The following is a 21,088-nucleotide window of genomic DNA, read 5'->3' on the forward strand; positions in this document are numbered from 1 at the left end:
CAGCGCCCTGCGTAGTGTGTGGGTGTGGGACATGACGGGTGTGTAAGAGAGCAACGCCAGTCTCACCCTGTAGGCCTTGACGAAGCGCACAAACACCGGGAAGAACACGGACGGGGGCGTCGTTTTGGAATTCTCGCCGAAGAATTTGACGGCCTCGTCGAAGGCGTCCTGTCAGACAGAGACAAATAGCACATTTTGCATTTGTTGATCTGTCGATCAAAGGTAATAGTTTGATCAAACCTATATAAAAAGGGGCGATCTGGGATTGGTAAATGCATTTTTAAACTTTTGGATAAATGACATATAACCATTGACTCTTGAAGAATATCATGTATAAATGCCTTGTGAGCGTCGCCTTAATTGCACATGACAAATTCAGCGAGGTGAGGTTTACCAGCGCGATCTTGGCTTCGTCCTGCAGCTTTTTCAGCTTGCCCTCGTTGTGTGTGATGAAGTCTTTGAGCATGGTGTTGTGACCGTGCATGCTGTACTCTCTCTTGGTCAGGTCCATTCCCCGCTGGAGCTCCTTCACATCCAGCAGAACGTTCTCTAACGAAACTGAGATCACACACACACACACACACACACACACACACACACAGCCATGCACGAGTACACGCACACACAGATACACGCACGCAGAATTGGATACAGTTTGAAGCGGCGCACTCCCCATTAAGGAGGGCCATACAACACATCTCCCTAGAGCAACACACAGCGTGGAGGAGCCCCAACATGTGCACAACATCATCACCCATTCTCTGAGATGATGGCTGTGGATACAGCGCAATGGAAATGCCTGCAGACCAAAGATAGGCTACAATCCTGTCCAAATCCACCGCCACGACTGATCATTTAGGTGGCATGTCCTAAATAGTGCCCTACTCCCTATTTTAGCGCACGACTTCCGGTCAAAAGTAGTAGCGCTATATAGGGAACGGGGTGCTATTTGGGACCCGCACTAGGATCTGCCGTAGCATCGTCAGCCCTTCATCGCTGCAATCACACGGAGCAGCATGGTGAACCGTACCTGCTGCGGCCTTCTCCACGTAATGCAGTTCGTTGTAGAACAGATTGACCTGCTGGTACTTCTCCTTCACCACATTGGCTATGTAGTGCAGCAGAGTCATTTTCCGGTCTGTCGACTTGGTGTCCAGTAGCTGGGGGGGGGGTTAAAAAAAAAAAAAGTGTGAAGACCGTGCTTGCATCCTAAACGGCACCCTATGGCCTATGTAGTGGACTAGTAGCAATCCTAAAGCGCGTCATGCACTAGCAATACATTGGGGAGAAAAGAATCTCCTACCAAATCTAAACTCTGTAGCTTGAAACCGTATACTGCTCCCCGTTTGCTGCTGTTCATGTAGTTTCCGAGCGCCAAGATGATCTGAAGAAAAAGAGCATATTAGAACAACACAGAAGGCAGCCAGGAACAATATTTTCAACACATTGTTCGGGCGCAGGATATTTCCGACGCATAGAATGTCTGCAACGAGTCGCTTACCTCGAGAATTTTCTTGAGTTTCTGCGAGGACTTTATTGACACAGATGCTGCGATGACCGCATGGAGTTGCTGTGAAGAACAAGAGAGAAGGAAGTAGAACTCAAGTCAGAGAAGAGGAGGATAAGTCAAACTCAAAAAAAAGCCAATCCTCCTCTCCAGTCACCTACAACCTGAACCAAATCCTTATTTTGTGCACTACTTTTGACCAGGGCCCATATGGCTCTGTTCAAAAGGAGTGCACTATGTAGGGAATAGGGCGCCATTTGGGGCACATCCATGGAGTCCCGGGCCCTCACCGGCGTCAGCATCTGCACGCTCTCGCAGAAGTTGCCAATGAAGGCCATGATGGTCATCTTCTGCATGAGCCGCTCGATCTTGCTGAAGTGCATCATGAAGCGGTCCTCGTCCGTCAGCGCCTCCACGGGCTTCCTCTCCTTCTCGTACTGACGCATGATCTTCACCTCGCTCTCCGTGGGCAGGAAGCGCATCAGACACTCCACGTAGTCCACCGACAGGGTGCGTAGGTCAAACCTGGCGGGAGGGGGGGGTTAACAGTTAATATGCAGACTGGAGACATAGACACACACACTATGCAGACACAACCTGCCAATAAAGGCTAACAAGCACACACATGCACACCACCGTAACCAAATGGACCCTCGTTTATAAAACTACATAGGTAAAGAAGACAACGAGAAATTGCGTCCCAATTGGCACCCTATTCCCTACGTAGTGCACTACTTTTGACCAGCGTTGTGCACCATATAAGTAATAGGGCGCCATTGGGACGTAACCTGAAGAGGCCATTGTGTCTTACAGCTGGATGGCCTTGCAGATCTCCTCAGGGGCCTTTCCCACTTTCCTCAGGGTGATGGCCATGTTCTTGGCCCGGTTGGCGTCCAGCAGTGCCACCTTGTTGGGCCCCTTCTGGATGACCTTGGCCTTGCTCATGATCAAATCGATGGCCGGGCCCTGGGCTTTCGTCTTGAACATCTCCTCAAACTCATCCACGTTCAGGTCCTGAGGTTGAAGACACACATCAAATCAAATCAAATTTCAAATCAAATCCAATGGATTTATAAAGCACTTCTTACTGATGTCACTGTACAGAAAGCCAGCCTAAAACCCCAAACAGCAAGCAATGCAGGCGTAGAAGCACAGTGAGCAGTACAGTGCATCAAGTGAGAAGGTTTGAATCGTAAGCAACCTGCCCTGTGGTGAGCGGCCTACACGTTGTTTGAAGGGCGGTAGACCATCATAGCTTTATTAGTAGGTCCGAGTGTGAAGTGCATACACGTGGGGGCGAGTGGAGGGTTTCCTACCTCCAGTATCCTCTCGTCGTCGATCTCGTTGAACACAGTGCCGTTGATTTGGTTGGGCTTCAGCGCCACCCAGTTGAACACGGGCAAACGGAACTTGGTCTTGATGGGCTTTTTAATCTTCACGGCTGCACAGCGAAACACAGATCAATTATTCAGTAAAGCACTCCATCCGCCATGTCCATCATCACGCTCACAAACACACAGTGCACGGTCGTGTGACGGAGGGGTAGACAGGGTCGGCATCCCAAATGGCACCTTATTCCCTTTATAGAACATAACTGTGACCAGAGCACGTATGGTTCTGGTCAAAAGGTGTGCACTATATAGGGCATAGGCTGCCATTTGGGACGTACCCAGGATTTTATGTGACTGGAGGTGGTGTCACACATGGAGATTCCTCCCTCTGCTGTAACAGGAGGCTTAAGAGCCCATTCATTAAAATCCCACAGAGAAAGCTGGAGAGGTGCTCTACAGCTATTTCCATAGCAGGGCCTGATGTGCCCTGGCTAGCTCTGTACTGCTAGCCATAGCCACTACAGTTTATTGATTCAACCTTTTTTTTTACCAAGATGTTGCATTCAGTAGTGGGCCCAGAATAGAGCCTTGGGGTACACCAGATTGAGTTAGCTATGATATTGAATGTGCATATGGCCAGGCTTGTCATCCCTGGCACAGCAGCAGCTTATGTTTTTATAGACTAGGATTATGACCATTACTCGTGATGCCACGAGGCACAGACAGACTGACAGACTGACGGAGGTACCGCCGGTGGCGGGGCAGAGAGATAAGGATTAGGACCGGAGAGTGTGACAATCAGGGCATTCCAGGCCTGTGCAACACTCTCCTATCTTACTATCACCATCAGCCTGCCTGCAGCGGCACGTCAATGTGTTTCAGCATACAACAACAGACACTACCAAACATCACAAAAAACACACACACACACACACACGTTACAGTACAACAGGGAGACCATGCAGGAGTTGGAAATGTGACATTTTCAGTGCTTTCCCATCACAACTGTCAAGACTAAGTCAGACTGTACCTTGTCTCGTCCCATTACATTTAGCAGGCTAAGGACCAGCATTTCAGGATCCCGTAATGTTGACAAATGACTGTTACCAGTTGTCCATGTACTGTGGTCCACGTTTTGTGGGGAGACTGTTGTTTCATATTTTGGTGTGCCCAAGACTTCTACAGTCCAGCAGTGAAAAGTAAAGAATATTTGGGGGGAGTTTGCCAACAGTCGTCAGCGAATTCAAAGAGAATGCATGAAACAAAGAGTCCATTTTCATTCTTGGCTAGACTAAAAGAATATCAATGTAGTGCCTAGGGCATGAGTGGCCATCTCTTTACGTCGACCTTGTTCCTCGGTGTGTGTGTGTGTGTGTCTGTGCTTTCTTGCGTGCGTGCGGCGTCCATCTTCACATTTGAGGTTGAGACTAAAAATACAATTTCCAAATACTGGGGGGGGGGGGGGGGGGTAAAAACACAACCACATGACAGAGAAAACCTACAGAACAGTTTGATGGGCCCCTCTGGTTTGCAGAAAACAAAAGTAGAGAGAAAACAACCAGAGAAATCATTGAGAACAAAATAACATTGTGCTTCCATTTTGAAGAGAGAAAGAGAGATTAGTAAAATAATATATCCCCACTAAACCAAACCAACCATTCCTTTGTGTGTTCAAAACAAGCTTTATACTTCAACGTGTACTAACGCTATTACTGTCATACTGCATGGTAGATTCTTTAGACAATAGTCACATATTCATAGTAACCGGTCAAATTCTGTAACGATCTTGTGCTACATTGCAACTCTGTATCAAATGGTCAAAGGCTTCAGTGATAGGTTAGGGAGATGAGTGACCGGTTAAGGAGGAGGCCAGTCAGGGACTTGCTGTCCCATCAGCTCTGAGTCACCCATGGCTGCCCAGTGTCCAGATGGCCCTGATATCCAGGAAGTCAAGCAGCTTGAAATAGCTTCGAGTAAACAGCATCGGACACACTGATAAAGGAGGACTGCTGTGACAGGAGGAAAGCAGGGTAGAAAAGGCCTAGAGGATCTCAGGAGGCTTGGCTCCTGTTCTACTGCTGTCAGTCATACCCACACAAACAGACAGACTGCTCAGTCAATGAGGCGACACGGTGTCGATGTAGACAGTGAATTTAGAAGCAATGGAGAGCACACGGGTGTCCTTTCAGTGACCTATTGTGATAAGGGCTGAGAACACTTGATAACGACCGTTCATAAATGCATCAAAAGTTGTCATTGAGATCGCTGATAGCCGACACCGCCAGCACACATCGACAGAACGAAAGCCTATCATGAAAACACATCTTCCATTGTCTGCTACAGTGTGATTCATCCACATCCACACACATAGTGAGCGTCTCAAATGGCACCCTATTCCCTATGCAGTGCACCACAAAGGGAATAGGGTGCCATTTGAGACGCAGGGGCAGTCTCACATGTGGGCGGCGTCTGAGTGTGAGGACCTTACCTGCTAACCCTGAGTTGAAGATGACGGTGGGGGATCCACAGCCCGGGAGCGGGGGGGCCATGGGGGGTGGTGGCGGGGGCAGGGGAGCAGACACCTCCATGGGGCCAGGGGGAGGCGGGGGAGGAGGGGGCGGTGGGGGAGGGGGAAGAGCGGCAGGACCAGCCAAAGGCCCATTTGGCACTGGAAGAGAGGGAAAGAAATACAGAAGAGGGAATGAGAGAGAGAGAGAGAGAGAGAGAGAGAGAGAGAGAGAGAGAGAGAGAGAGAGAGAGAGAGAGAAAAAAGAGAAAGGGAATGAGAAGGAGAGAAACAAAGCGTGGAATTGAGAGGACAACATGCCAAGTGCTCCCTCCCTCCCGCTCACTCTCTCGGCTATCTTTCTCCAGCTCTGCCTCTGCGTCTGTTTGTCACAACTCAAATGCCAGAACAGCAAAAAATGTAAGGGCGTGTTGTGAAACTAGCAATCCAGACTGTTTAGCTACCGTCTGGGACTAAACAGTAAACTTGGACGGGATTGGTCTAGAACTCCACCTACCCGTCCCAGGCACAAGCGGTGGGGGAGGAGGAGGGGGCGGCGCGGGCATCCCCGGGATCCCATTCGACCCCATCGGGCTGACCGTGCCCCCGTTATAGACCCCTAGCACGCCAGCCACCAGCGGGCCCCCGGGGGCGGGCGGCGAAGGCAGGTTGGAGATGTCCCCGTCGCCCTTCTTCTGGATCGTCATGGTACCCTGCTTCTCCAGCTCGTGGATCTTCTTCTCCAGGTTGCACTGCCTCTGGATGGCCTCGTCCTTCTCCTTCACCATCCGCCGCAGCGTGTGCACCTGCGAGTTGGCGTCCTTGTACACCTCCTGGGTGACGGGGAACGGAGATGTCAATGAATGTACGTATGACTCACAGTATAGGGATCAGTTTAGGCTTTTAGAACACAATAAATAAGATCGCACGGACGGGGTGGACCTGATCCTAGATCAGCACTCCTTAGAAGCTCGATACAAACAGGCGTTGAGAATGATCGACCTGTGTCTGTCTAATAGTGTTATTCACTTCTCCCACCTCCCCCGCCCCCGTTGATTTAGGCCACGGGGGTGAGTTGTAAGGGAGTGAGTCTCACCCGGATCGAGTCGAGCTCCTTGTTGCGCGTCATCAGCTGTTTCTCCAGCTCCACGATCTTGGACATGGCCTCGTTCTCCGTGTCCTGCAGCTTCTCCGTCATCTGGGAGAGCAAAGGTCAAGGTTCAACGTGGCATGGCTAACGGGACGGATACACCAGTATCCCGAGATGGCTTGCTCAACAATATCATATCGAATGATCGATACTGGTGGTTGTAGTCCTTAACACACATGTATGCAGGTCATATCACACAGGGGTGTATTACATAGAAGGTGTATGTGTGTGCAAATCATGCATCATTTGACATCAGCCATGTGTTGTGACACTCTAAGGAAACATTAGCCATCAAAGCATTCATGTCAAATGCCCTTCCTCTGGAGTTTGTGAACACCCTGATCTGAACAAAAATGTGGACTTTTCTAGAGTTAGGCTAGGAGGCCCAGAGGCCATTGGGCAGTGTGTGTGTCTCTCTGTCTGTCTGTCTGTGTGTGTGTGTGTGTGTGTGTGTGTGTGTGTGTGTGTGTGTGTGTGTGTGTGTGTGTGTGTGTGTGTGTGTGTGTGTGTGTGTGTGTGTGTGTGTGTGTGTGTGTGTGTGTGTGTGTGTGTCTGTGTGTGTTGACGACTGCTAACTGAAAGCATGAGACTAATCTAAAGGGCCTTTGAGAGAGAGGCATGTGATGGAGATTTAAAGGCACACTGTACATGCTGTCAGATCCCTCCCCGACACTGCTGTGCAGCGCAGCACGCTGACATCTGTACGGCATCAAATAGTAGTCAGTACGTCAAAACAGACTAGATACAGTCACTAGAAGAGGGCAGACTGGGTTCTTATTGGGGGGCGAAGAGATGGGACTGAAGTGACGAAAGAGCAATTGAGGATTCAGAAAGTAGCGACGGGTGGAGTGAGTTAGTGAAAAGTGTCAAATGTGGGGTGGCAAGAGTCCGTGCAGAGCGTCACGAGCAGTCAAGGGATGGAGACAGGAAGTCTGAGCGTGGTTGTCGTGTTCTCTCACATGTGACATGTTCTCCTCCAGCTCCTCCACGCGCTCCAGCGCGGCGTTCTTGGTCTCGGCGTCCTCCAGAAGGGCGCCCACGTCAAACACGTTGTCCAGGTAGGCCTGGATCTGCACCGACAGCTTGTCACTCTCCGTGTGCTTCAGCTTCTACACAGACAGACGGGAGAGGCGAGAGGAAGAGTCAGCGAAACGCCTATGACGCGTTGATCCATGTTGTTACCATATTCCCCACTGTTGAACAGCTTCTTTATGTATTTGCGGTCTATAAATCTACTGTACGTCTACCTCAGATCAAATCAAACTGTGTTTGTCACGTGTGGACTGACAGCGAAATGCTTACTCCACAAAATAGTAGAAAAATAATAACGAGGAATAAATACACACAAAGAGTGCTGATAACTTGGCTATTTACGCAGAAGACTTACATCCAGGTAGGTGTCCAGACAGAGCTTGGTGAAGTCGTACTGCAGGTGAACCCGGAAGTTCATGTCCTCTACCGAGTGGACCACGATGTTGATGAACTGCATACACGCCACCTACAGGCACCGGTAAACATTAAGAAAAGCATACAGAGTGAATTTCACACCAAGCGAAACCAAAAGCATCCAATGCATTTACAGGGGGACGCATGTAGCGTACGTCTCAAATGGTACACTACTCCCTATATAGTGCACTACTGTTGACCCCATTGGCCCCGTTGAAAAGTTGTGCTCTTTAAAGAGAATAGGGTGCTGTTCGGGACTCATCCACAGACTCCAGGGCCTGTAAATAAGCGTGTGCATGGAAATGATCTGGTTGCATCCGTCTTGTTAAATGGGCAGATAAAGGGAGTCACGTCAGGTCGTGTCCCAAATGGCAGCCAAATCCCTACGCAGTGCCCTACTTTTGACCAGGGAATTAGGGTCCTACTTGGGGCACGGCCTCCTCAGTCTAATGTGCGCAGTGGAGTGTCACCGTGTCAGTGCATTCTCCTTGCTAATACTGTCTTAATGGACTTCCTTAAGAAGCTCAGAGTCGACTGTGTGAGAGACGCCAGGCCACGTCTGACAAATCTGTTTGCTTTCGTGCTTGTGTCAAATGACTGGCCCGCTACCAATTGGCTCAGAGTTGATTTGTGACTGGTTGGACTTTCATGCACACACAGCACACACAGACCAATGGGGAGCCTCAGAGCGGAGGCAGTGTGGCACATTTAGAAAAGGCATGTATTTTGTTGACACACACCACACAGCATGCTGCCTCATCCATTTCTATTCAAACACATTAGTAGGAACTCTGCGGCAAAACAAACTGAGTTGGCGAGGATTCCGCGCGCGTGGTTGGCTAATGATAGAATTAATTCAATGGCAAGCGACAGGGTCTGTGATTTCAGGATACGATGTAGCCTAGCAATCGATAGCTAGTCCCGTGGAAGTGTCGTGTACCATAAAGTCGATGTTGTTGTCCATGTCCTTGAAGTGTTCCATCAGCCTCTCGAACCGCTGCGTCTCAGCACACACCTGCCAGAGAAACAATCAATCGTTCATTTTGTTATTGTAATAAAATAGGATGCCATTTGGGAAGCAAGCCTTATCCGTTGCAACGCAACATATATATTACCTCAGGTTGAGAAAGTAAATGTTTCTGTCATACCCATGTACTGTCTCCTCATTCCCTCCCATCACTCTGGCTCCCTCCCTGCTAAAATATGAATCGGAGCCCCTGACATAGGGCTTCTTAAACACACACGACCTCATTTCTCCCACTGCGATTACCATATCTACGTCTCTGAGAGAGAGGGAGGAGGATGGGGAGGAGAGAAGAGCGAGAGAGAAGGAGGGGTGAGAGGGAGAGAGAAAGAGAGAGGGTGGGAGGAGAAGAGAGAGAGGGATGCAGCTCTATAGTTCAGACGGTGCTCAGAGCCAGGGAAGGGGAGACAGACAGGGGAGAGATGAAGAGTCAAGGAGATGAGGAGGAGAGAGGGGAAGAGATGGGATTGGAGTGCATAAGCACAGCCTTCATACACAATGCTCTGTGCCCCAGACTGCACCCTGCCCCCCACTCAAACAACCCCTTCTAGCCCACGGAGCGGGGAGTCAAGAACCCCCTCACAACAAGCCTCCTCAAAGAGGGAGAGCTCGATTTCAACTTAAGCAAGCCAACATAACACTCGGATTGTATCAGTTCTTTGCACAAAACACAAAAAGCTGAACAAGAAAGCACTGTTTTTATATTACAATTTATATGACACTGCCAACCAATAAGATAATCTAAATCAAATACAATTGTTTTTTGTCACATACACATGTTTAGCAGATGTTATTGCGGGTGTAGTGAAATGCTTGTGTTTCTAGCTCCAACAGTGCAGTAATATCTAACAATACACAACAATAGGAATATATAAACATTAGGATGAGCAATGTCAGAGTGGCATAGACTAAATACTGTAGAATAGAATACAGTATATACATATGACATAAGTAAAGCAGAAATTATTAAAGTGACTAGTGTTCCATTATTAAAGTGGCCAGTGACTTCAAGTCTATGTATATGGGGCAGCAGCCTCGAAGGTGCAGAGTTACGTAACCGGGTGGAAGCAGCGTAGTGATGGCTGTTTAACAGTCTGATGGCCTTGAGGTAGAAGCTGTCTTTCCGTCTGTCGGTCCCAGCTTTGATGCACCTGCACTGACCTCGCCTACTGGATGATAGCGGGGTGAACAGGCAGTGGCTCGGGTGGTTGTTGTCCTTGATGACCTTTTTGGCCTTCCTGTGACATCGGGTGCTGTCGGTGTCCTGGAGGGCAGGTAGTTTGCCCCTGGTGTTTCTTCGGGCAGATTGTACCACCCTCTGGAGAGCACTGCGGTTGCGGGCGGTGCAATTGCCGTACCAAACTCTTAATTGTGAGGGTTTTAGGTGCCAAGCCAAATTTCTTCAGCGTCCTGAGGTTGAAGAGGCGCAGTTGCGCCTTCTTCACCACACTGCCTGTGTGGGTGGACCATTTCTGATTGTCAGTGATGTGCACGTGTAACGGATGTGAAATGGCTAGCTTAGTTAGCTGTGTGCGCTAAATAGCGTTTCAATCGGTGACGTCACTTGCTCTGAGACCTTGAAGTAGTGGTTCCCCTTGCCTTGCAAGGGCCGAGGCTTTTGTGGCGCGATGGGTAACGATGCTTCGTGGGTGACTGTTGTTGATATGTGCAGAGGGTCCCTGGTTCGCGCCCGGGAATGGGCGAGGGGACGGTCTAAAGTCATACTGTTACATTGATGCTGTTGACCCGGATCACTGGATGCTGCGGAAAAGGAGGAGGTCAAAAGGGGGGTGAGTGTAACGGATGTGAAACGGCTAGCTTAGTTAGCGGTGCGCGCTAAATAGCGTTTCAATCGGTGACGTCACTTGCTCTGAAACCTTGAAGTAGTGGTTCCCCTTGCTCTGCAAGGGCCGCGGCTTTTGTGGGGCGATGGCTAACGATGCTTCGTGGGTGACTGTTGTTGATGTGTGCAGAGGGTCCCTGGTTCGCGCCCGGGTATGGGCGAGGGGACGGTCCAAAGTTATACTGTTACACACGCCGAGGAACTTGAAGCTTTCCGCTGTGGTCCCGTCATCTGGATAGGGCCGTGCTCCTTCTGCTGTTTCCTGAAGTCCACGATCAGTTCCTTTGTTTTATCGAACATTGACCCCTCTAACCACATCTATTGCGAATGGTCAATCGCTATCCATTTACTTTAATAGATGCAGTGGCACACATGGCTATGTCTCTACCATCTGCTTATGGGTGAGCAGCTCTGAGCAATAGAAGTTGATATTCCACCTCTAATAACAGTGAAATGCAATAGACTGTAATGCTCAATATTTAATTCTGGGTGTAAATATTACATTAACTGCAGTCGGCCCAAGTTCCCCGAGCCGGCCTAGAAACTGGGACTGCTGTAGAGATGCCAGGCCACCCCAGACTCCACCTTACTCCCCTCCTTTCTAGAGATCAAATACTCTACACAATTCACTGCATACAACACAGGGTATAAGCGCTGATCTAGCATCAGCTCTCCCTTTTAGATCATAATGAACTGAAGATTACATGGACAAGGCGACCTGATCCTGGATCAGCACTCTTTCTCTGAGATACATACAGCCCCCTGATCAGGCTGTACTGAATATTACTCTACATTTGTGCTCACATTTGTTAGAATATATCTTTGAAGGGCCTGTAAAATCACTAACAAAACACAGAACTGATGTCTCTGTGGGCCTGAGAGGCCAGTGAGCTGCCATTTCTGTCTGAGAGATGCGAAGCAACATGTCTAAAGGCTTTGATACAGCCGGCGCTGCGCCACTCGATAATATCCTCCTACCACACGACTCACGGCGTCAACTATGTCAAATTCCACTGCTTAGAGACAATAGCACAGCATTATCCTCTTGCTCCGCGCGTCCCCTATACCGCACCTCCTTGAAGTTGTCGAACGCAGAGAGAATGATTTCGTGTCCCCCCCTCACGAGACACACGGCGGCCAGCAGCTCCAACACCAGAGCTTTGGTTCTGGGAAAGGAGAAGAAGAAGAGAAGGAACGGTTAACGTAACGCGGCGCCACTGCCAACACCGACCCATCATTTCTGCCACAAGGTTACATAACGGTCGGATCCCAAATGGCACTCTATACCCTTTCTAGTGCACTAGTTTGGACCAGAGCGCCATGGACCCTGGTCAATAGTAGTGCACTATGAAGGGAGTAGGGTGCCGTCAAATCAAATCAAATTGTATTTGTCACATGCGCCGAATACAACAGGTGTAGACCCTTACCGTGAAATGCTTACCTATGAGCCCCTAACCAACAATGTAGTTTTAATAAAATAGAGTTAAGAAAATATTTACAAAATAAACTAAAGTAAAAAAAGAAATGTAAATAATAATAATACAAAATAAAATAACAATAATGAGGATACATACAGGCGGTACCAGGTCAATGTGCGGGGGTACAGGGTAGTCAAGGTCATTTGTAGGTAGGGGATAATAAACAGTGAGTAGCAGCAGTGTAAAAATAAAGGGGGGGTCAATTGCAAATAGTCCGGGTGGCCATTTGATTAATTGTTCAGCTGTTTTATGGCTTGAGGTAGAAGCTGTTAAGGAGCCTTTTGGACCTAGACTTGGCGCTGCGGTACCACTTACCGTGGGGTAGCAGAGGGAACAGTCTATGACTTTGGGCCTGCCTCTGACACCACCTAGTATATACAGTCGTATGAAAAGTTTGGGCACCCCTGACAATTTCCATGATTTCCATTTATAAATAATTGGGTGTTTGGATCAGCAATTTCATTTTGATCTATCAAATAACTGATGGACACAGTAACATTTCAGTCGTGAAATGAGGTTTATTGGATTAACAGAAAATGTGCAATATGCATCAAAACAAAATTAGACAGGTGCATAAATTTGGGCACCCCAATAGAAAAATCACATCAATATTTAGTAGAGCTTCCTTTTTCTAAAATAACAGCCTCTAGACGCTTCCCATAGCCTCTGATGAGTGTCTGGATTCTGGATGAAGGTATTGTGGACCATTCCTCCTTACAAAACATCTCCAATTCAGTGAGGTTTGATGGTTGCCGAGCATGGACAGCCCGCTTCAAATCATCCCACAGATTCTCAATGATATTCAGGTCTGGGGACTGGGATTCAACTTTGTGACTGATTCTTCAAAATGATTCCCAAGAATCTGCTGATATTGAGTGGAATCCATTGCGACCCTCAACTTTAACAAGATTCCCAGTACCAGCACTGGCCACACAGCCCCACAGCATGATGGAACCCCCACCAAATTTTACTGTGGGAAGCAAGTGGTTTTCTTGGAACGCTGTGTTCTTTTGCCGCCATGCATAACGTCCCTTGTTATGACCATAATAATCTGTGTGTCATCAGTCCACAGCACCTGATTCCCAAATGAAGCTGGCTTGTCTAAATGTGCGTTTGCAAGCCTCAAGCGACTCTGTTTGTGGCGTGTGCAGAAAAGGCTTCTTCCTCATCACTCTCCCATACAGCTTCTCCTTGTGCAAAGTGCGCTGAATTGTTGAAAGATGCACAGTGACACCATCTGCAGCAAGATGATGTTGTAGGTCTTTGAAGGTGGTCTGTGAGCTGTTTTTAACTGTTCTCACCATCCTTCGCCTCTCCGATATTTTACTTGGCCTGCCACCTCTGGCCTTAACAAGAACTGTGCCTGTGGTCTTCCATTTCCTCACTATGTTCCTCACAGTGGACACTGACAGCTTAAATCTCAGCGATAGCTTTTTTGCAGCCTTCCTCTAAACCATAACGTTGAACAATCTTTGTTTTCAGGTCACTCGAGAGTTGTTTTGAGGCCCCCGTGTTGCCACTCTTCAGAGGAGAGTCAAAGAGAACAACAACTTGCAATTGGCCACCTTAAATACCCTTTTCTCATGATTGGATGCACTTGTCTATGAAGTTCAAGGCTTAATGAGCTCACCAAACCAATTGTGTGTTCCGATTAATCAAGTAGTCACAGGTATTCAAATCAACCGAATGACAAGGGTGCCCACATTTTTGCATAGCCTATATTTCACATCTGATTTGATTTCATACAACTTAATATTGCTACACTAAAAATATTTGTCTGGACAATACCCCAGTACTCAGCTTTTATTCGAAAATGAATGGCATGCCACCTGTGATCCTTTTCTGTGACGACAGAGTAAATTACTACGCAGCCTCAGAGGGGTGCCCAAACCTTTTCATACGACTGTAGGTCCGTGAAGGCAGGACCCTTTGCCCCAGTGACGTTCTGGGCCGTACGCACTACCAAGGTTTCATCCGAGGTGACATCATGTGATTTTATCAGATCACATGACTGGATCTAAAAATGTCTACCTACTATCTGAACATGTAATATATGACAAGCAGGTCCGTTGATATAATCGAGAGGATTAAATGAAGCGTATATTACAGAGTGCCATAATCCCTACGGGTGATAGAAGAAAAGTACCCGTCAGCTCATTCATTAAAAGTCCAAATATGATATTATCTTCTACTCTATTCTTTTTTATATTTTTAATTCCACTATAATCCTAGAGGAATTCTCTTGCCTGGGTCACAGACTACGGTAGAGGTGTTATTTAACAGACGATTCGAGACAGCTCGGCAAACCCCCTTTCAACCCAGTACGAACACACACGCATACACTCACACAGGGGTTGGTGTTCGCACAAGTGCGCGTGCATGTCTTTGTGTCCGCTTGCATCGCGCGCGCACTTGTGTGAACACCAACCCCTGTGTGAGTGCATGCGTGTGTGTTCGTGCTACACACACTTCAATAAACAACACCCGGGGGGCCCCCCGGGCCCCCAAGTAAAAAAGGCGCCTCCTGGTGCTCTGTGCAGCTGCCAGTGTTTAGCAGTGTGCCAGCGGTGCCCTGAGCTGGCTGTCTGTCTGGCTGGAGGAATGAGTTAGTGCTGGATGCTTGGCTTCGCACACAATTTGGACGCTGAAAGAGCAGGTGCAGCAATAAGGGGAGGTAAGGGCCTGTATTCGTGAAGCGTCTCAGAGTAGGAGTCAGGAGTGCTGATCTACAACCAGCTGTGCATTTTAAATGCGATAATAAAGACCAAGGGGGGGGGGACCTGATCCTAGATCAGCACTAATACTTTGATGCGCTTTATAGATAGTGGACGTGTATCACTAAGTGGAGGAGTTGTTTAACACCAGACACAACGCTTCCATCTCACCTGGGATTCTTATTGTTCAGACTTAGTGCAATTTCATTCACAGCGTGCGGGTGGGACATCACCATGTTGAAGCCGTACTGGGTCGTCAAAAATGGATGGAGCAAGAGAGGAATGGAGGGAGAGAAAAAGAGAGAGATCTCGTTTAATAAACAGGGAGTGACTCCTTTTACGTAACAAAGAGAAACTTGAGACATAATGTGCTGCGGAAAACATGGTAGACGACAAACTGAATTGGGCCGATGATGGATGAGGGTGGGGTGCGTGTGCGCTTCAACCCTCCATTTTACGTCCCACATGGCACCCTGTTCCCTACATGTGGGCACTACTTTTGACCAAAGTTAGGGAACAGGGTTTCATTTGGGACACACCCTATGTGTCGGGTTAGCCCGGGGACCGGACTCTCACCTGGTAGTTCATGATGGCTCGCAGGCACATGATGCAGACGTGAACGTCGTCCTTCTTACAGACCAGCCGGGAGTTCTTCAGAGTTCTCCGGCTCGGCAACGCGTTGCAACTGAAACACACGGACACAGGAGCGTCTTCACAGCAGAAGGCGTCTCCGAATTCATGCCAACAAAGAGACACGCGGCTTGGTAAACAAGAAGACAGATGCCATCGGTGAACCGTAGCAGCACACGTACCCATTCTTGCACCACGTCGTTTTCAAAGTAGACATCCAACTCCATGGCATGTTACATGGACACACAAAGAGCTGTGTAATCCACTCCCTTACTCAGAGGCCAGAGGGGAGACCGTGTGATTGTTTTCATTTAACTATCCTGCACAAAAATATCACTTACAACTAGTACAATGGAGGCAAGTCATTTGCATGCATGGAGGTGATCAGGCCGGCTTTGTGGAGACAAAACGTTCGCGAAAGAGGGCCTTTCTCCTGACCCCTTTCTCCCAGTGAAAGGAGAGCGCTTGAGTAGCACATCACTGGTGCGTGTGTGTGTGTGTGTGTGTGTGTGTGTGTGTGTGTGTGTGTGTGTGTGTGTGTGTGTGTGTGTGTGTGTGTGTGTGTGTGTGCGCGCCACAGAACACAGCCCAGTACAGCTCAGTCCAGCCAGGGACATAAGACTGATTATTTCCAGCCCTGCATGTCATAAGACTTTATCCACCAGCCATGGTTCTGGGAAAAGGTGCCTTCAGCCGACCCATGCTCACACACACACACACACACACACACTGATTCATGTCAGCACTGACGCCTTGAAGCTCTGAATCCGTCTTCAGTGTGTGTGTGTGTGTGTGTGTGTGTGTGTGTGTGTGTGTGTGTGTGTGTGTGTGTGTGTGTGTGTGTGTGTGTGTGTGTGTGTGTGTGTGAGGCTGAGACAGTGTGACTAAGCTTTGATAAGGATTTATGATGAGGGTAAATAAGGACAGATCCAACATACTGGCTATAGTCTTCATGGTCTGATGCTTCTCACTGGATCCATGAATGAGAGCCATTCAGCAGCAAGCAGTTATGACGTTTGCGTGTAGTAAAGGAAAAATAGCAAAACATTGTGTGGGGTGTGTGTATGAGTGACTTTGTTTGTCTTTGTGTGTGTGTGTGTGTGTTTATGTGTGCTCTTTGTTCTATTTAGGTGCATGTGGCGCCTACGTAGTGCAAAACAAGTTTCCTCACATAAATGCGCTCGCTGCTTCACGAGACCGGTGACAGAATTGGAACATCGCCTCACAAGCAGCCGGCGACGGGCGGCGGTGTTCCAAAAGAACTGCGATTTTACAGAAAACTACCTCCAGCACTCAGCCTGCCTGCAACCAGGCAGCGGAAACGTATGGTAGAACGCCACTCATTTGAGGGAAAGAGACTTCGGCATGGACACGTCCCAAATAGCAGACTATAGGTCCCTGGTCAAAAGCAGTGCGCTACATAGAGACCAGGGTGCCATTTGGGACGCGTCCTCTGCTTCGTAACCACACAGACGGAATGACGTGCGGTGACAGGACTATGAGTAAAAAGAGACAGTCGATCACCCTGATTCAATGTAGGCGCGGTGGACTTGCTTTGACAGGCCTTGTGGTGCACCGACTTTGAACCCATAAAAGATCCTCTAAGGCTTTCCAAACTATGTTTTCATGCACGTTACTTCAACACTAAAGCTAATAAACAGCATAGTCTAAGGCGGAGTCCCAAATGGCACCTCAATTCCGATATAGTGCAATACTTTACATTGGGCTCTGGTCAGAAGTAGTGCACCACATAGGGAATAGGGTGCCATTTGGGACGTGCCTATAGTCGAAATCACAACAAACACAACTACAAACTAGACCAGCCTAAATATTTCTAGGTAACCCTGGGCGAACCAGAAGACGTACCATCGTCCTTGCGAATACTTCGGGCATTTCAAAGAGCTCGGTGTCCTTCGAGTTTGCCGTGAGTTTTTAAGAAAAAGACATGTAAATTCAACATGACATCAGAAAAGGGACACACAATGATTGACTTGGGAGGGATACAACTGTGACCAGGCAAAGGTGCTGTACGTTGGAAATAGGAATAAATACGGATAACGCTATAATGTTAATTACCTTGACCTGTCAGCCTGTGTCAGGAGGTAACTAAGGAATAACAGTACAGATAACATCGCATTAGTTTACACATCAGAAGGGTTTGGTTGTAGCCAGCTACTACTGGCACTACTATCCGCCACATATAGCCTGCTCAAGGAGACATACGAAAAGCAATAATCAGAGGGGGCCAGGAACAATGCCGGTATAAAAAGCCATTTGCTCTAAATGGGAACAGAAATGTCTACAGTAAGACCACAACAGAGGTAGTAGCATCTCCCCTTCATCGCCTCCACACACTGGACCACAGCTTAGCAATGGAAGTAGTAGGAGTGTGTGTGTGTGTGTGTGTGTGTGTGTGTGTGTGTGTGTGTGTGTGTGTGTGTGTGTGTGTGTGTGTGTGTGTGTGTGTGTGTGTGTGTGTGTGTGTGTGTGTGTGTGTGTGCGTGTGTGCGTGCGTGCGTGTGTGTGTGTTCGTTGGCGCCTGCGTTCCCGCGCGTGCGCACTCGTGTGTGGCAGGTAGTGAAGACAGGGGAGAGGGAGGAGGTGTTGAGGTAAGGCTAGGGGGGTGGGGCGAGCTAGAGCTATCAGATAGCACCGTGAGCCACACTGTGTACTGTGTAGACCTGCCTGCTGCTGCTGAAGACTGGAGCACAGAGCAGGAGACTAGAGGAGGAAGGCCGGGACAGAACACCAGTCAACATCAGCTCTCACCGTCGCCTAGTTAAATTCATACAGCTGCCATTCACACACAGTTCCTTCAGAAAGTATTCACGCCCCTCCATTTGTTCCACATTTTGTTGTGCTGCAGCCTGAATTTAAAATGGATCACATTAAGATTGTGTGTCACTGATCTACACACAATGCCCCATCATGTAAACGTGGGATTATGTTTTTCGACATTTGTACAAATGAATAACAAATGAAAAGCTGAAATGTTTTGAGTGTAATACATATTCAACCCCTTTGTTACAGCAAGCCTAAATAAGTTCAAGAGTGAAAATGTGCTAAACAAGTCACATAATAATTTGCATGGACTCACTATGTGCAAAAATAGTGTTTAACATGATGTTTGAACGACTGCCTAATTTCTGTAACCCACACATACAGTTATCTGTAAGGTCGGTCCCTCTGTCGAACAGTGAATTTCTAATACAGATTCAACCACCAAGACCAGGGAGTTTTTCCAATGCCTCGCTAAAAAGGGCACCTATTGGTAGAAAAAAAAGCAGACATTGAATATCCCTTTGAGCATTATTAATTACACTTTGGATGCTGTATCAATACACCCAGTCACTACAAAGATACAGGAGTCCTTCCTAACTCAGTTGCCGGAGAGGAAGGAAACCACAGGGATTTCACCACGAGGCCAATGATAACTTTAAAACAGTTACATAATTGAATGGCTGTGATAGGAGAAAACTGAGGATGGATCAATAACATGTTTTTGATGGGGTATTGTGTGCAGATAGGTGAGATGTAAACAAATATACATTTAATCAATTTTGAATTCCGGCTGTAACACAAAATGTGGAATGAGTCAAGGGGTATGAATACTTTCTGAAGGCACTGTATGGGTACCGAATGGCACCCTATTCCCTATATTGTACTACATTTCAAAACCAGTGCACTATATAGGGAACAGGTTGCCACTCATCAAAGGTAGTGCACTATATAGGGAATAGAGTGCCATTTGGGAAACACACACATAGCCTTAGTCTCCTACAGTATCTTCCATCTGATAGTACTTCTGTCAAGCAATTGTGCTAACACTAACCCCACAGGCCCTTGTACATAGGCACTAGCACCCACATATCCTATAAAGTGTACTACTTTGGAACAGGGCCCATAGAGCTCTGATCAAAGATGTGCACTCGGCGACATTCTATAGGGAATCGGGTGCCATTTTGGGGGTCACAAACTGGCCTGTGTGTTTCCTAAGAGAAGAAGCCTAGCGAGCCCAGATTCGTTCGTCCATTATATGAGAGTTCGGATAACGTTGGGGTTCAGAAGACGCGTGCGGTCTCAGTGGTGCCCTCAGTGTAACGTCTCTCGTTAAAAGACCTGTGAGTTACTGACAGTCAGAAAAATTGTGATTGACCGGGACATCATTGAAACAACTGCGGCGATTAACAGAGTCAGAAATATGCATCATTGGATGAGATTTGAGTCCTAGTACGCATGAACTATGTTTGCCGCCTATAATCCAAATGAAATGACCATGGTTTAAAGGAAACGGGGAGAATTTCAAATGTTAAATGTTTGCCAAATCATTCAAAAAGACGTAGAACTCGCGTCATATTCCTCACATAACACGTAATATCTGTAAAATCCCCGTGGAAAAGATGGTGCTAGAAGAGAGTTCTTCCAGATTGTTCAGAAGCCACGAAAACCCCCGTGTCAGAGATACCCTATTCCATAACATCATGAGTCAGACGACCCAATACAAGGTCTTCTCCCAAATGGCACCCTATTCCCTATATGTAGTGCCCTACTTTTGACCCGTGACCCATCAAAAGTAGTGCACTATATTGGGAATAAGATGCCGCTTGAAACACAGCTCTGGAAAACAACCCCCCCCCCTTATCCTTCGTCCTGCCGTTCCATGCCACAACGAAACGTGTCTTAAGCCATTTAAAGACTTAAAGGCCTCATGACCACAACAAAAGGCCTTCTCAGACATCACATGCAAACGCGTGAGGGTATTAGCAAACCTGGGAACTGTGACAATCCAGACTAAGTCAAAAACAATTATGACATTTCAAGCTCATTTCTTATACAACAAACATGTTACGTTTTAAATAGAGAATTAGGACTCGGTTATCATTGCAGCGCGTTCTTACAGTAGCCTCTAGGCTATAATGTATGGTGTTGAGGTGATGTGTGCGTTGCTTACCGTAGCGTGGCGTGTCGCCCGGCGCGGGTAATGCTGTTCCCGCTGACGGGGGACGGGAGGTTACTCCCCCCATGCAGGTCCTCTATGGATCTGCTCCAGGGCTTGTCCACCGACTTCTCCGGGTTGTTCTCCACGCTGTCGCCATCAAACCTGGAGAGGGGAAACACACAGGACAAAGGAGCTTAGAGAACCTAGTACATTTCTGTACTCTCTGACCACAGTCCAGCAATGTCCCAAATAGCGCCGTATTCTCTTTATAGTGCACTACTTTTGACCAGGGCCCATAGGTTTCAGGTCAAAGGTAGTGCACTGCATAGTGGATAGGGTGCCATTTAAGACACAGCCCTAATCTGTTTAATACATTATCAGAGTCTGGAAGGAAAAGGAGAACTGTATAAAAGTCACAGAAGCATCTCTTACTTCACATTTTAGGAGGGCAGATATCCCCCACCCCTCCCCCGTATTTTTTATTTTTATAGCTGTGGCTGTTTTCTAACAAAAAGGCTGG

General features: G+C 47.8%; 1 protein-coding gene and 1 long non-coding RNA gene across 5 annotated transcripts in view; one reads left to right on the forward strand and one right to left on the reverse strand.

Annotated features, from left to right (window-relative positions):
• The window catches only part of LOC135519655 (formin-like protein 2), an 85,577-nt gene that overhangs the window by 11,196 nt on the left and 53,293 nt on the right, over positions 1-21,088 (reverse strand). For all 4 annotated transcript variants that reach the window (XM_064944898.1, XM_064944896.1, XM_064944897.1 and 1 more), the window contains exons 6-23: positions 20,581-20,730; positions 15,576-15,684; positions 15,171-15,247; positions 11,880-11,973; positions 8,881-8,955; positions 7,882-7,992; positions 7,454-7,603; positions 6,441-6,542; positions 5,862-6,177; positions 5,327-5,506; positions 2,824-2,948; positions 2,319-2,521; positions 1,798-2,032; positions 1,502-1,570; positions 1,304-1,384; positions 1,031-1,160; positions 395-558; positions 67-168 (exon numbers count right to left, since the gene is read on the reverse strand). In XM_064944898.1, coding sequence (XP_064800970.1) covers positions 67-168; positions 395-558; positions 1,031-1,160; positions 1,304-1,384; positions 1,502-1,570; positions 1,798-2,032; positions 2,319-2,521; positions 2,824-2,948; positions 5,327-5,506; positions 5,862-6,177; positions 6,441-6,542; positions 7,454-7,603; positions 7,882-7,992; positions 8,881-8,955; positions 11,880-11,973; positions 15,171-15,247; positions 15,576-15,684; positions 20,581-20,730 — 2,473 coding nt within the window. The remainder of the gene's footprint in view (positions 1-66; positions 169-394; positions 559-1,030; positions 1,161-1,303; positions 1,385-1,501; positions 1,571-1,797; positions 2,033-2,318; positions 2,522-2,823; positions 2,949-5,326; positions 5,507-5,861; positions 6,178-6,440; positions 6,543-7,453; positions 7,604-7,881; positions 7,993-8,880; positions 8,956-11,879; positions 11,974-15,170; positions 15,248-15,575; positions 15,685-20,580; positions 20,731-21,088) is intronic.
• The window catches only part of LOC135519659 (uncharacterized), a 93,080-nt gene that overhangs the window by 4,776 nt on the left and 67,216 nt on the right, over positions 1-21,088 (forward strand). The window lies entirely within an intron of this gene.

This window comes from Oncorhynchus masou, chromosome 29 (assembly GCF_036934945.1).
Source record: "Oncorhynchus masou masou isolate Uvic2021 chromosome 29, UVic_Omas_1.1, whole genome shotgun sequence".
NCBI lineage: Eukaryota > Metazoa > Chordata > Actinopteri > Salmoniformes > Salmonidae > Oncorhynchus > Oncorhynchus masou.